The sequence below is a fragment of the Chelon labrosus genome (genome assembly GCF_963514085.1).
Source record: "Chelon labrosus genome assembly, chromosome: 17".
Classification (NCBI taxonomy): Eukaryota; Metazoa; Chordata; class Actinopteri; order Mugiliformes; family Mugilidae; genus Chelon; species Chelon labrosus.
Window position 1 is genome coordinate 22,674,860 of NC_140350.1, and position 11,545 is coordinate 22,686,404.

Consider the following 11,545-nt stretch of genomic DNA (forward strand, 5'->3'; position numbering starts at 1 on the left):
CCTGTAAACAGCAGAGATACGGTGGTGTTATTTCCTCGGTTGCTCGGTCGGTTGCTCGGTTGCGGCCCGTTCAGACGCGCTCAGCTCCGGAGCTGTCCGCGGTGCTGAGGAATTAACGCGCACGGGAATCTGCGTCTTTCCTCTGCACACAGTCTGATCCTTTCTGTTTCTGTTTGGGCTATGAACAAAAAAAAACTCCACAACACAGAATCACAAACACACAAACCTGGTCCAGAGCGAGCGTGGACGCGTATTTCCTTATTCTGGAAACGCACAAACCAGCAAAAACCTGGCGATCACAGCTCGACTCGTCTTCAGTCTGATTAGCAAACCAAAGCACAGACTCTGAATAACCCGAGGCTGCAAAAAAAAAACGACAATCTCCACTGTACATGCAATAAAATCGACGCAGCGCCGCCTCTTACCGGTTTTTCTTTCTTTCTTTCCTGGAGGGGGGGTGATAATAAAATGCTGCGTTTCGTTTCGTCCTCTTCACTCGGCTACAGTCGTCTGCTGCTTCTCCTCCATGATGACAGTCACTGACCGAGGCTCGTTACAGCGGCGCAGTGCAGAGCACACAGGGGGTCACACCTCCACCGGAACCGCAGTCTCACTCCATGGTTTCACTTTTTCTTCACACAAGGATCCAGAACCAGATTTAGTCTGGGTAACAGGATTAACTTTATTTATATATGTGTTTTTTAATTTGTATTTCCCAGATTCTGCACATATTAAAATTGGAAAGCAGACAGGAAAAGTGATTGGAAAGTATTGGTTAAATAACAGTAAGTGTGACCTGTAATGTTTTATTATTATTATTTTATTTTAATCCTTGTTTTTCATTTTATTATATTTTATTTAAGGCCACTTGGAGGCAGTGCAACAAACTAGAAACACAACATGATGGATGGATGGATGGATAGATGTCTCAACCTGTCCATGGAGCAGGACAGAGACAACATCCTGTCCCTGAACAAGCTCCTCTGCCTGACTATAGTGTCCTGTAGAGGATGGTGGACATTGTTCTTGATGTACCGGAGTTTCTTCAAGGTTCTTGCATCTGCCACCGATGTCAGGGACTCCAGCTCTGTCCCCCTACCACAGAGTCCTCCTTCTGTATCAGCTTGTCCACATACATGAGGTGTCCTTCTTCTTCTTAGTGCTGCCTTCCAGGACACCACAGCGTAGGACACTGGCAACGATAGTCTGATAGAACATGTCCAGCAGCTTCCTGCAGATATTAAACCACCTTAGCCTCCTGAGGAATAGAGTCTATGTTAGTCGACCAGTCCAGTTTGTGATCCAGATGTAGACTCAGGTAGTTATAGGTCTGAACCACCTCTACACACTCCCTGTTGATGGTTACAGGCTGCATGTGGGGCCTGGACCTCCAGAAATCCACTACCATCTTTTTGGTTTTAGCTGCATTGATGAGAAGGTGGTTCGCTTTTCACTATGAGACGAAGTTGTTCACTAGATTCTTGTACTCCTGCTCCTGTCCATCCCTGATACACCCCACAGTTGCAGAATCATCTGAGAACTTCACCATATGTCATGACTCTGTGTCGTACTGGAAGTCTGAGGTGTACAGGGTGAATAGGACAAGGGAAAACAGTCCCCTGTGGTGCTCCAGTGCTGCTGACGATAGTCCCAAATGTGCAGTCCCCCAACCTGAGATAGAGGTCTCCTAGTCAGATAGTTGTCCGCTATCCAGGAAGTGAGGTGTGAGTCCACTCCCATCTCTATTAGCTTGTCTCTCAGAAGCAAAGTCAAAAAAACATGATCCTCACAGCAGCATTCCCCTTGTCCAAGTGTGAGACAGTCCGATGGAGCAGGTAGAGGATGGCGTATACCTGTGTCCCTTCTTTGTATTTGTATGTATTTTTTAAAGCTTTCTGAGGACATAAGAAAAGAAAAGCAAGCTAGGGAGGAAACTAGGAAGCATGGATGGAGCGAAGCTAAGAAGAAAGCAAGCAAGCAAGCAAGGAATAAAGGGAGAAAGCAAGCTAGCTAGGAAGCAAGGAACAAAGCAAGCTATAAGCAAGCAAGTAAGGGAGGAAACTAGGAAGAAGGGAAACAAGCTAGGAAGCTAGGGAGCAAGCCGACTAGGAAGAAAGGAATCCAGCAAGCTACAAAGCAAGGAAGCTAGGAAGCAAGAAAGTGTCCTGTCCTTGCTATCTGGACTTGCAAATATTTTCCCGCTCGTCTTCACATAACGTGCCTTCCTTGTGCACAGCCCGCCTTCGGTTCAACCCACAGATTTTACATAGGAGTCAAGTCTGGGCCTTTCCAAAACATTCATCTCTTATTTCTAAAGACATTCTTCTGATTTGGATTATTCCTTTCAGGTTTCAAGTAGAAGATTCTCACATTGTTAACTAGCTAATGCAGCAGTGGGTTTTCTGAGCGAGCTCCAAAGACAACGACAAGCAGTGTGTAAAATAACCCGTTAGAAGTGTGACAAAGAAATGACTCAGAAGAATATAAAAATGAATTTATTAGTAAAAAAAAAGTAAATCTCCCGTGGCATGCTAACATTCATCACATTTGGCAAAAAAACAAGGCAAAGACAAAATGACTTGAGCATGAAATCTGTAACTATAAACCGTAACAGCACCAGAGGCCTCAAAATATAAAATACCACTTTTGTTGATTTGTCAAATAAAATCCCACCACATGATTCAGTGGATTCTAAAACAGCGTCTCTTATGTGTTTTGTAAAACATAGAATATATTATTTTTTTTTAAAAAAGGAGTCCCCGATCAGTTTGGAACAATAAATAGCTGGAGTTTAAAAGCTCAAGTGCAAAAACAGGCGACATCTGATTACTGGTCGTCCATTAATAGGAATGAAAGTACAAAATGAGTGTAACCATGTAAAAGTAACAGCTGGGGTCATAGTGCGGCGACAGCTGTGAGGGTCTCGGCCCTCGGGGGGTCTCTGTCTGCAGCCAGCAGGTAGTCTGAGGGGCTCTCGGCCGTGCCGTCGGCCAACTCTTCAACGGGGTCTTGGGGTACAGCCTGGTACGTCGGGACAGCGTTGAACATGACAAAACCCACGGTGATGACGACGAACGAGATGATGTACAGGGCTGAAAACTGAGACGCAGGGTCAGAGGTGTTAGTCACATGTCAAGCTGATCGGATCGGGACTTGGATCGGCCGATATTCAATGTTAAAAGATCGGGAACGGAATCGAGAGAACCTGTCGGATAATGGTGCACAAAGTTCTAAGGATACAGTCTGTTTAGATTTTATCAATGTGAAAACAGATCAGTTTTATCAGTCTATCAAAACTGCTTCTTCTTCTTAGCCTGCATTAGTGGTGGTTGGCAAGTACTTAATAATTAATAATCAGTAATTAATAAATAATAATAATAATTTTAACCCTTAATTGTCCAGCAAATTGCAGTTCCTGCTATTTGACCCATCAGTAGTGTGTACAGTTGGAGCAGTGGGCTGCAGCCTCTAAGGACCGCATCCAGGGAGCAGCTCCGGGGTTAGATGCTCGCTCAGGGCACCTCCTGCCATGAACATGGCAGGAGGTGAACCAGGGACCCCTCGGTCCCAAGCTGCACTTCTAACCACTACCCCACAGCTCCCCAAAAGTGTCTAAGCGTAAAAGCTGCCAAAAACTGAAGCAGAAGAGGAACTAAAACCACGTGACTAAACGTGTCTGCTGTGTGGAAGAACTTTACTCTGGAAAATGAAATCAGTCAGAAACATAACGTGATTCAGCACTGAAAAAAAAAACAAAAAAAAAAAAAACAGAATATGACGGATGCACTCAGGGAAAAGCTGCACCGGAATGTCAACAAACACCGAACGCTGCGTTTCAAAGAAGAGAAAAGTTTCCTGGAGACGGCGTCAAAGAGAGAAATATTCCAGAGAGGGATAGGAAGTTTATGGCGTTGGATGAACGGCTCATTTCTGGAGCCAAGGTACGAGCTACCCTCTCCACACTACATTAACTTTGACAGCACATTACTGGACTTAATACAGTCACATGGTGCACATGTGGTGTAGGAGGACCAAAAATCTTGATCAGGAAATCCCTAGATAAGACTGATATAATAAAACAAGGCAAGAGCGTCTTCTTAGCACTTAAAAATGTTAAATTACTGCTATTTGGTGAATGCAAATGATGAAAATGTGAGGGAAATATGCTCAAATGCTAAAATCCCTGACGAAAAGTTTCACCTTGTCTGACTTTCAACTTTCACCACACCATTGTTAACTGAGACGTGTAAAATGATTTCCGATCCTTTGTTCCTCGCAGCCACAGAGTGTAAACGTCATGGCGTGCGACGCAGAAACAGGAGAAAATGCTAAGAGCGGAATCGATAATTCCGAAGTGATCCAATCCAGATCTATTGTAAAAACTGGAACCGGTATTCAGCACCCACCCTTAGAATCCTTTACTAACGCCACTCACCTTGTAGTGGAAGAGGAAGAGGCCGCAGAAGAGGCTGAAGAGGTCAGCGGTGAGCAGAGAGAGGTTGACCGCAGTGGCGCTGGTCATCTGCACCACCACGGGCATGAAGCTGTACAGAGCGTACATGCACAGGGCGTAGACTGCAAACAGCATGCCTGCAGAACGCAACCAAAGGACGACAGTGAGGGGCCATATCATAATGAAGGCGGCTTCAGTAGCTGTGATTATCCAGTACAGGTATTACTAATGTTAATGTTGACTTACAAATGTGCAAATCCCACTTTATCGCTGCTACTGCATGAGTTTCCAGGACGGCGCTGCAATGATGAGAAACACAAAGGTTCGCCGATGAGCAAAAACTAAAAAATTAAGACGTTACAGCTATAAATGGAGCCAAATTTTTTATTGTACAGTAAGTATTTAGTTGATTTCTTATGACAAATGACTAAAAATTATGTGACTATAGAGTTAAATATGAGGTTTTGGAGCAAATCGCTAAAAATGAGACTCTAAAATGCAAACCAATTTATTACAAAATGACATGGCCTGTAGTTTGATTTTTAAACCTAAACATAAACCTTAGATAGAGGACTAACAGGAGGGTTAATCCCAAACTTGGTTCCAGTTCATTTGTTCTAAAAGTTGATAAAATAAAACCTCAACACTCCTGACTCTGGTTCAGTCCAAATCAAACTGCATGTCATTCAAAAAGTTAAAATCTCACAATTCAAGCAGCGTAAACCATTTTGAGATTAACACCTTGGCAGCAATAGCTCCTTAGCTGTGATTGGTTTCTTCCCTGCTCTGTCGTCTGTAGGAACACATACTTTATGTTTCACTGAACCTTTTGCTTTTGTTTCGGTAAAAAGTTGAGTGAAGGTTTAGGCGTCAACAAAAATGTTAACTTTGCACAGATGTAGGGTTTGACATGATTCTCTAAATTAATATTTTTGGCATCATATAAATGTCAAAAAGCAGTGTGTGTTGTACTCTGAAATAATCTTGCTGCACTTCATAAGTAGTTAGCAGCACAAATGCATAAAACAAAGAAATGTTCCCTGAGAAACGTCAAAGCCGTCATCGCAGAACGAACAGCAACGAGCTGACGGAAAGCTGGTGCACATGTTCTGCGCCAGCGTGAGAGGAAATAAATCCTCATACTGGCTGGTGGCAGTAGTCTGTGTTCAGGATTTAAAAGGAAAAAGAAGAGAAGCTGCCAACAGGGATCCGACTAGTGCCAGCAGAGCAGGACACACTGGAAAAAAATAAATAAATAAAATAGTTGGCAAAAAAACGGCCGACTGTCTGCTTTGTGTCTCCTGGCTTCTTACTGTTGTTGTCAGCCCAAATAACAGCTTTTATCATTTATTAAGTTAACATAAGAATAGATCTTTTTATGTGACATGGCTTTTTTTTCTCCCCTGTTTCCTTTGCTTTCTTATTCAGTTTAAAGCACCCGGTATCCGAACACAACTATAAAAACAGAATGTGAGCCAACTTACAGCTGTATGCCACTGATGAGAGTCCCAAAGAGGCCCATCGTTCCCAGGAACTCAACCCGGCTCAAGTTCTTCACCGTGTGCTCCTGGCACATGTTGGATACGGCGTAGAGGACGGCGCTGAGCAGAACCAGACCGTCGCCCAGCACCACGTCACTGGCTGCACGGAGACATTTTACGCGTTAATAACAAAACCTTTAATTCAGCCGAGATGCAAAAACGCTGAATCTGTCAATAACAAGAGATAAAAGAACAAGAAATCTTATTATTTTATTCACCCTGTAGTTAAACATGCCAAGAAGTGGATGAAACTTCCAAATGATACCACTACTAGAGACTAGACTATAAATGTAACACAATGCTGCTTAAAGCTCCGGTAGCTGACGTCACCCTGCACCAGCAATCACAACACCGCCATATTGGAAGGAAAGTGCATTTTCGAATTACTATTCGGTTGACAACTGCAAGCAACTAACTAACTTATCCTTCTACCAGTTACATCCAAAAAATGGCCGACACCTGTTGTGCCCCAGGATGCCAGAATAGTCAGGGACAAGCAAAGGGGAAATTGTTTTATAGGACGGCAGATGTGGATTACTGCAATAAAACGCACAAGAAGCAGGCACGAGAAAACGGAGCGGTGGGATCCCTCAAGAAACGGGTTTGTCTTGTGTAGCGATCACTTTATGTCAGGTACAGAATCCAGCGTTTTAAAAGTGTAACGTCTTGTTTATTTAACAAGTTTTTAGCACGATGTCCGGACAGATTTCTTTTCAGAAAGGCAAGTTAGGCTAATGTTTATAACGTGGATTACAAAGGGGTGTTGCTCATTCAGCACTAAAACTACTCACAGTGAGAAAGAAATTCAGGATTAAACACTTGTTATTGTAGTTGTGTTACTGTCCTGCATTGATACGAATAATGATACGGATAATCCAGATACTGCAGGTCAGGAACATTGTCCGCGCCGGCTGTTTCAACGCTTGAAAAAAAGCATACCCGTTTCATGATAAGGGTCCATGATATATAATCTGTGGAGTTTTGTCTTGTACTAGTCAATTTCTATCTGTTTGAAGTGCGCAGTAAACTCTAACGGCCTGAAATCAGAGCTGGCGCCATTAATTTTTCCTCAGAGTTTTCCTTCCAATATGGCAGCGTCAACAAAAAAAAGTCACGTGACTCCTAGAGCTCTATATTGTAGTTAAGTTTGACATTAAGTACAGGTGGTAATAAAAAGATTCAAAGTGCCCTTAACTGGATCCCTGGTTTCTTCCAGCCAGAATGTCGGCTCCTACCATGGCCCCAACCCCCAGCAGACACACCGCCACGGCCACAAAGTGGACCGGCCTGTAGCGGGTCTTCAGGAAGAACCAGGACAGCAGCATCAGCACCGGGATCACAAAGCAGTCCAGGAGCTGAAACGCAGACAGAGAGACAGATGTTAGCTGCAATAAAGAGGTCACACTTCCTACCTTCACATTTAAAGTAAAAAAAAAATAAAAAATCACTCAATAAATCCTGTTGATCCTGTTATGCAAGTGTTCTCCTACCTGTATACTCGTCAGGGTGGTGAACTGGTAGGCCTTCACGACGGCGTAGTTTGCCTCCACATCTGCCAGACCCATCACCAAATACTTCCACCACCTGCTCTTTAAAATCTGCACAATGTTCCTGTCACCTGTAAAAGCAGACGAAGCTTACTGCAGAAACTGAGAAAGCTGCATCTTATTACTACTTTTAACGTACTTGTGTCATGTCTGGTAATTACATGAGCAAAGCATGGAACAGCGCAAAATGCAGAATGAAAAACTGACCACACTAGATAGATTATTCTTCACAGAATATTATTCAGAACCTTTTTTTCTGTGTTTCTAATGCTGCATATTAATGAGCTTGGCTTCTCCTACCTGAGCTGATTTCTGAAAGAGGAAGAAAAGGTTGTGACACTACAGGGATGTGGTTTAGGCTTATGGCACACCTGAAATAAATAAACTACAATAGATCAGGCTTGGCTGAAGCCCGATAACGGATACCAACGCGATGTGATCGTTTTTAAAAATGCCTGGATCAGCCCGATACCGATCGGGACACCCCTCCTGTATATTTCCTTACAAAGACAGAGACTAGCTGGTACATACTTCTGAAGAATGTGGGGAGCAAAACAGTGTTTCGCTGTATCTGCTGATAAAAGATAATATAAGTTTAATGTTATGCTAAGTTATGCTAAAAAAAAAAAAAAAAAAACCTTATTTAATCATTCTTCTGACTCATTAGAAACATTTAGAATGACAAATATCCCCAGTTGATGTCTGACCTTTGCGTGCGATGAGGACCGTGGTGTAGGTGAGCAGCAGCAGGGCGTAGCTGAGGAAGCTCTGCAGCATGGGGGTCTCCACCTGTTCATCAGCCAGGTACTGACAGCTGACCGCCGTCCCACAGATCAGCAGGGACAGGACCTGGCCCATGACTATGGTCTTGAAGAGGCGCCTGGAGAGACAGGGACAGCTTTGTGAATCAAAACACAAAAACACAACAGTCCTCCCTGTTGACTCTATCAAGGTTAAGTTGCTGTGAAGGAAGAGGGAGCGCGGCGTCAGCTCTCAGTTCACCGGCTTTTCTGTGATAGTGTGTAAAAACTCAATGTTCACAGATACAAGCTGTAATTTTTAAATTTATTTTCTTAAATATTTATTAACTTACCACGTTTCTCAAAGACTAGTTAATGACAATCTTAAAAAGGACTAAATTTGGATAAATACAGAGAATATTTGACAAATTTCTCCGTTTACTCTCATCTGGACGAACTCAGCAGTTATGAAAACATTTTATCCATTTCATTTCACCCTCCAAAACACAATTAACAAACCATAAACAATATGCTATTTTAACATGGAAACAGTATGAGTTAGGCTTAAAAAAAAACACTAAAATCTGCCTGATTTGATTTAGACTTGAAATATACAGCTGGTCCAACACTACAGAGCAGACTATGCTGGTTCAAAGTACACACAACACATTTTAAAATAAAGTTTGGGTTGAAATACAAGCTGAAAATACACCTAAATGATCGAGGCTATCATATACAGTACAGGTATTGAAAAATAAACATATAGCAGGTTGACAAAAGCACATGTTTATGTCCTCATGCTCACCATGTAAAGACATCCCTTAAGTTGTAACTGCGCAAACCACATGCACTCCTCACTTTCCCACACACTCTGTCCTCCACCGGGTCCTCCATCTCTCTGAGAACTAATCCTAGAAAGACAAGTGGAACAGGACAGATTATAACCATGAGGGAAAATAAGAATGAGTGTCTTTAAAGGTTAGCATCGTCATCAGACTACCCAAGCAGAACATGGCACCTAATCCTTACAGGAATGTGATGTGCCTCATTGTATTACCTACTACACTGACAAAATATGAATCCCAACCCATTCTGACTTGTTTCTAGATTTCAAAGGTACATCTATAACATATGAAAGGAGATGAACTGCTCTTGGAATTTGTGTTCATTAGAGACATTGGCACTTTTAAGGCTAACAGGCAAACATTATCAGGTGTAGATGTATGCCGAATTTTAATAAAGCCTCTAATTATTACTAATATCAAAATGATTACATGTTAGCAGGTATAAATTGTTGGCACTCACAAAACAAATGTTAACCTGCCACTTTTTTTTAATGTGGTCCGGTGTGACTTATTCTACGCGCCAGTGACAGCGTCATTCAACCAGGGCTTCCTTAAAATTACAAAAGCTACGTAAAAATATATATCGAATTCTTTATTTTAAAAAATAAATAAATATGTGTACATACGGTTGGCTTTAAGTCATGTCATGACAGATGTGTAGAAATTTTCCAGCGGGGATGAACTGCCATATTTCTTGAATCAGCGTCCACGCGGCGATACCTCTCAGAGGGCGTGAATCAACCTAACTTGGTGCTACGTAGGACGACCTTCTGCGCTCTGATTGGTTGAAACAAAGTTTGAAGTGCAGTCAAACATGATGAGATTTGACTCAGTTTGATTCCATTTTTAAAGTACGTTACCTGACTATTTTCTTTAACTTTATTTTTTTTTTCAGAGATTTGTTATTATATATTTTTTATTTTTTATTTTTAGATAGCATTCATTTCTATTTCACAGTTTTATATTTTACTAATTTACTAAATGATTTACTGTTGTTGCTGTATTACTTTACTTTACTACTGGCTGCAGGTACAAAAATACATTTCACAGTGCATTGTACTATGTATAACTGTGCATATGACAAATATCTTATCGCATCTTATCTTAACAACTACGAAAAGACAAAATAAGGCAACAAAACTGTGAAAAGAGGCAAAAACAGACTCAACTACTACAAAAGTTGGCAAAACAAACACAAAAGGTCACACAAAAATATGCTAGGTGACTACCAATAGAACTAATTCACAAAAAAGTTGACGCAACATGACAACGAAAAGTATGACTATAAATAATTTTGGCCCCCTTTCAAACTGGATTTACACTTCTGCATACATGCATCCCATTTTCTCATTGAATGGCATGATGATTTGATTCTTCTGTGCAAAACTTTATGGTATTAAGTCTTTTTAGTTCATACTTAAGTCCTAACCATTATTTTCTTAATACAGAAAGAAACTTTAGCACATCTGCACCTTGTTCTTGTTTTAAGATACAGTCTTCTGTCCACACCAACATGTTAATGTTTAATTTATGTTTTTAACCACCAGTTAAAGTCAAAATTATCTGTGGTTTGACTATCTTTTACTTTAAAACGTATACATTAGCACATCAGAAACAGTAATCCAAGTAGCTTCTCATTTTTCAAAGCATATTTTCACTTCCATGTCTCACCGTTCAGAGTTGTCTCATCTGAAACCAGCACAGATGATGAAAAGTGCACTTGTTATTCTTAAACGGAGGTTGAAACCGCTCTGCTTGCGTGAGAAACCATTTCACCAAGGCTGTCAGGCAGAGGAAGAACGATAACAAACACAGAAACTTAATAACTGGCCTTGAGGCTGTATAAATATTGATTTTTTTTTTTAACTCTAGTCCTTCCCTCAGTGAGCTGTATTTGGTTCTGGTGTCTAGTTTACCAGACAGTGCTGGGAGTGGACTAAAGGTCATTCAAAGATAGACTATGAATTCATGCATTGGATCGGCTACAGTTCTGGATCTGGTAAAGGCCAAGCAGTGTTTACAATCATTAGGGTATTTTCTACTTTGACTCAAACTACTCCACTATATACACTATACTTTTTAACTACGCTACAGTTATCCAGTCATAGTTGCAGGTTACTTTAGTCCATATTAGGACATTTAGAAGCTATCGTGTCATTAAGAATGATATTAAATACTGCAAATTGTTATACACGGATCAGCCACAAAATTCGTCGAAGTGAATAACATTTATGATCTCATTACGATGTAATGTTCTTCTGGGGAACCTTGGTCTTGACATTTATGTGGCTGTTACTCTGATACATACCAGCACCTGAGCACTGTTGCAGACCAAGAACACCATGGCAACGGTAATGGGATGTTCCTTGCATCCTGGTGCCTTGTGTTCCTCAGATAAGCAATAAAATAAGATTAGATA

General features: G+C 41.4%; 1 protein-coding gene across 2 annotated transcripts; it reads right to left on the reverse strand.

The window, feature by feature from the left end:
• Positions 1-2,511: 2,511 nt before the first annotated feature.
• Positions 2,512-9,884, reverse strand: slc35f2 (solute carrier family 35 member F2). 2 transcript variants are annotated; one of them, XM_084564560.1, is made up of 9 exons: positions 9,753-9,879; positions 9,087-9,192; positions 8,249-8,421; positions 7,485-7,612; positions 7,190-7,349; positions 5,938-6,094; positions 4,700-4,752; positions 4,436-4,590; positions 2,512-3,099 (listed from the first exon to the last, which is right to left on the reverse strand). In XM_084564560.1, exons 2-9 carry the CDS (start codon positions 9,173-9,175, stop codon positions 2,896-2,898), a joined length of 1,119 nt encoding a protein of 372 aa, XP_084420686.1. In that variant the 5' UTR covers positions 9,176-9,192; positions 9,753-9,879; the 3' UTR covers positions 2,512-2,895. The 2 variants fall into 2 exon arrangements, with proteins under 2 accessions (XP_084420686.1, XP_084420685.1); XM_084564559.1 differs by having other exon boundaries at positions 9,087-9,884.
• Between the last annotated feature and the right edge of the window lie 1,661 nt (positions 9,885-11,545).

Coding starts and splice junctions, on each gene's coding strand:
- slc35f2 (XM_084564559.1), bottom strand. CDS start 9,229: ATGGTTATAATCTGTCCTGTTCCACTTGTCTTTCTAGGATTAGTTCTC. Junction 7,350..7,484: donor CCACCCTGACGAGTATACAG/GTAGGAGAACAC, acceptor TCTGCGTTTCAG/CTCCTGGACTGCTTTGTGAT. Junction 4,591..4,699: donor AAAGTGGGATTTGCACATTT/GTAAGTCAACAT, acceptor TGCGTTCTGCAG/GCATGCTGTTTGCAGTCTAC.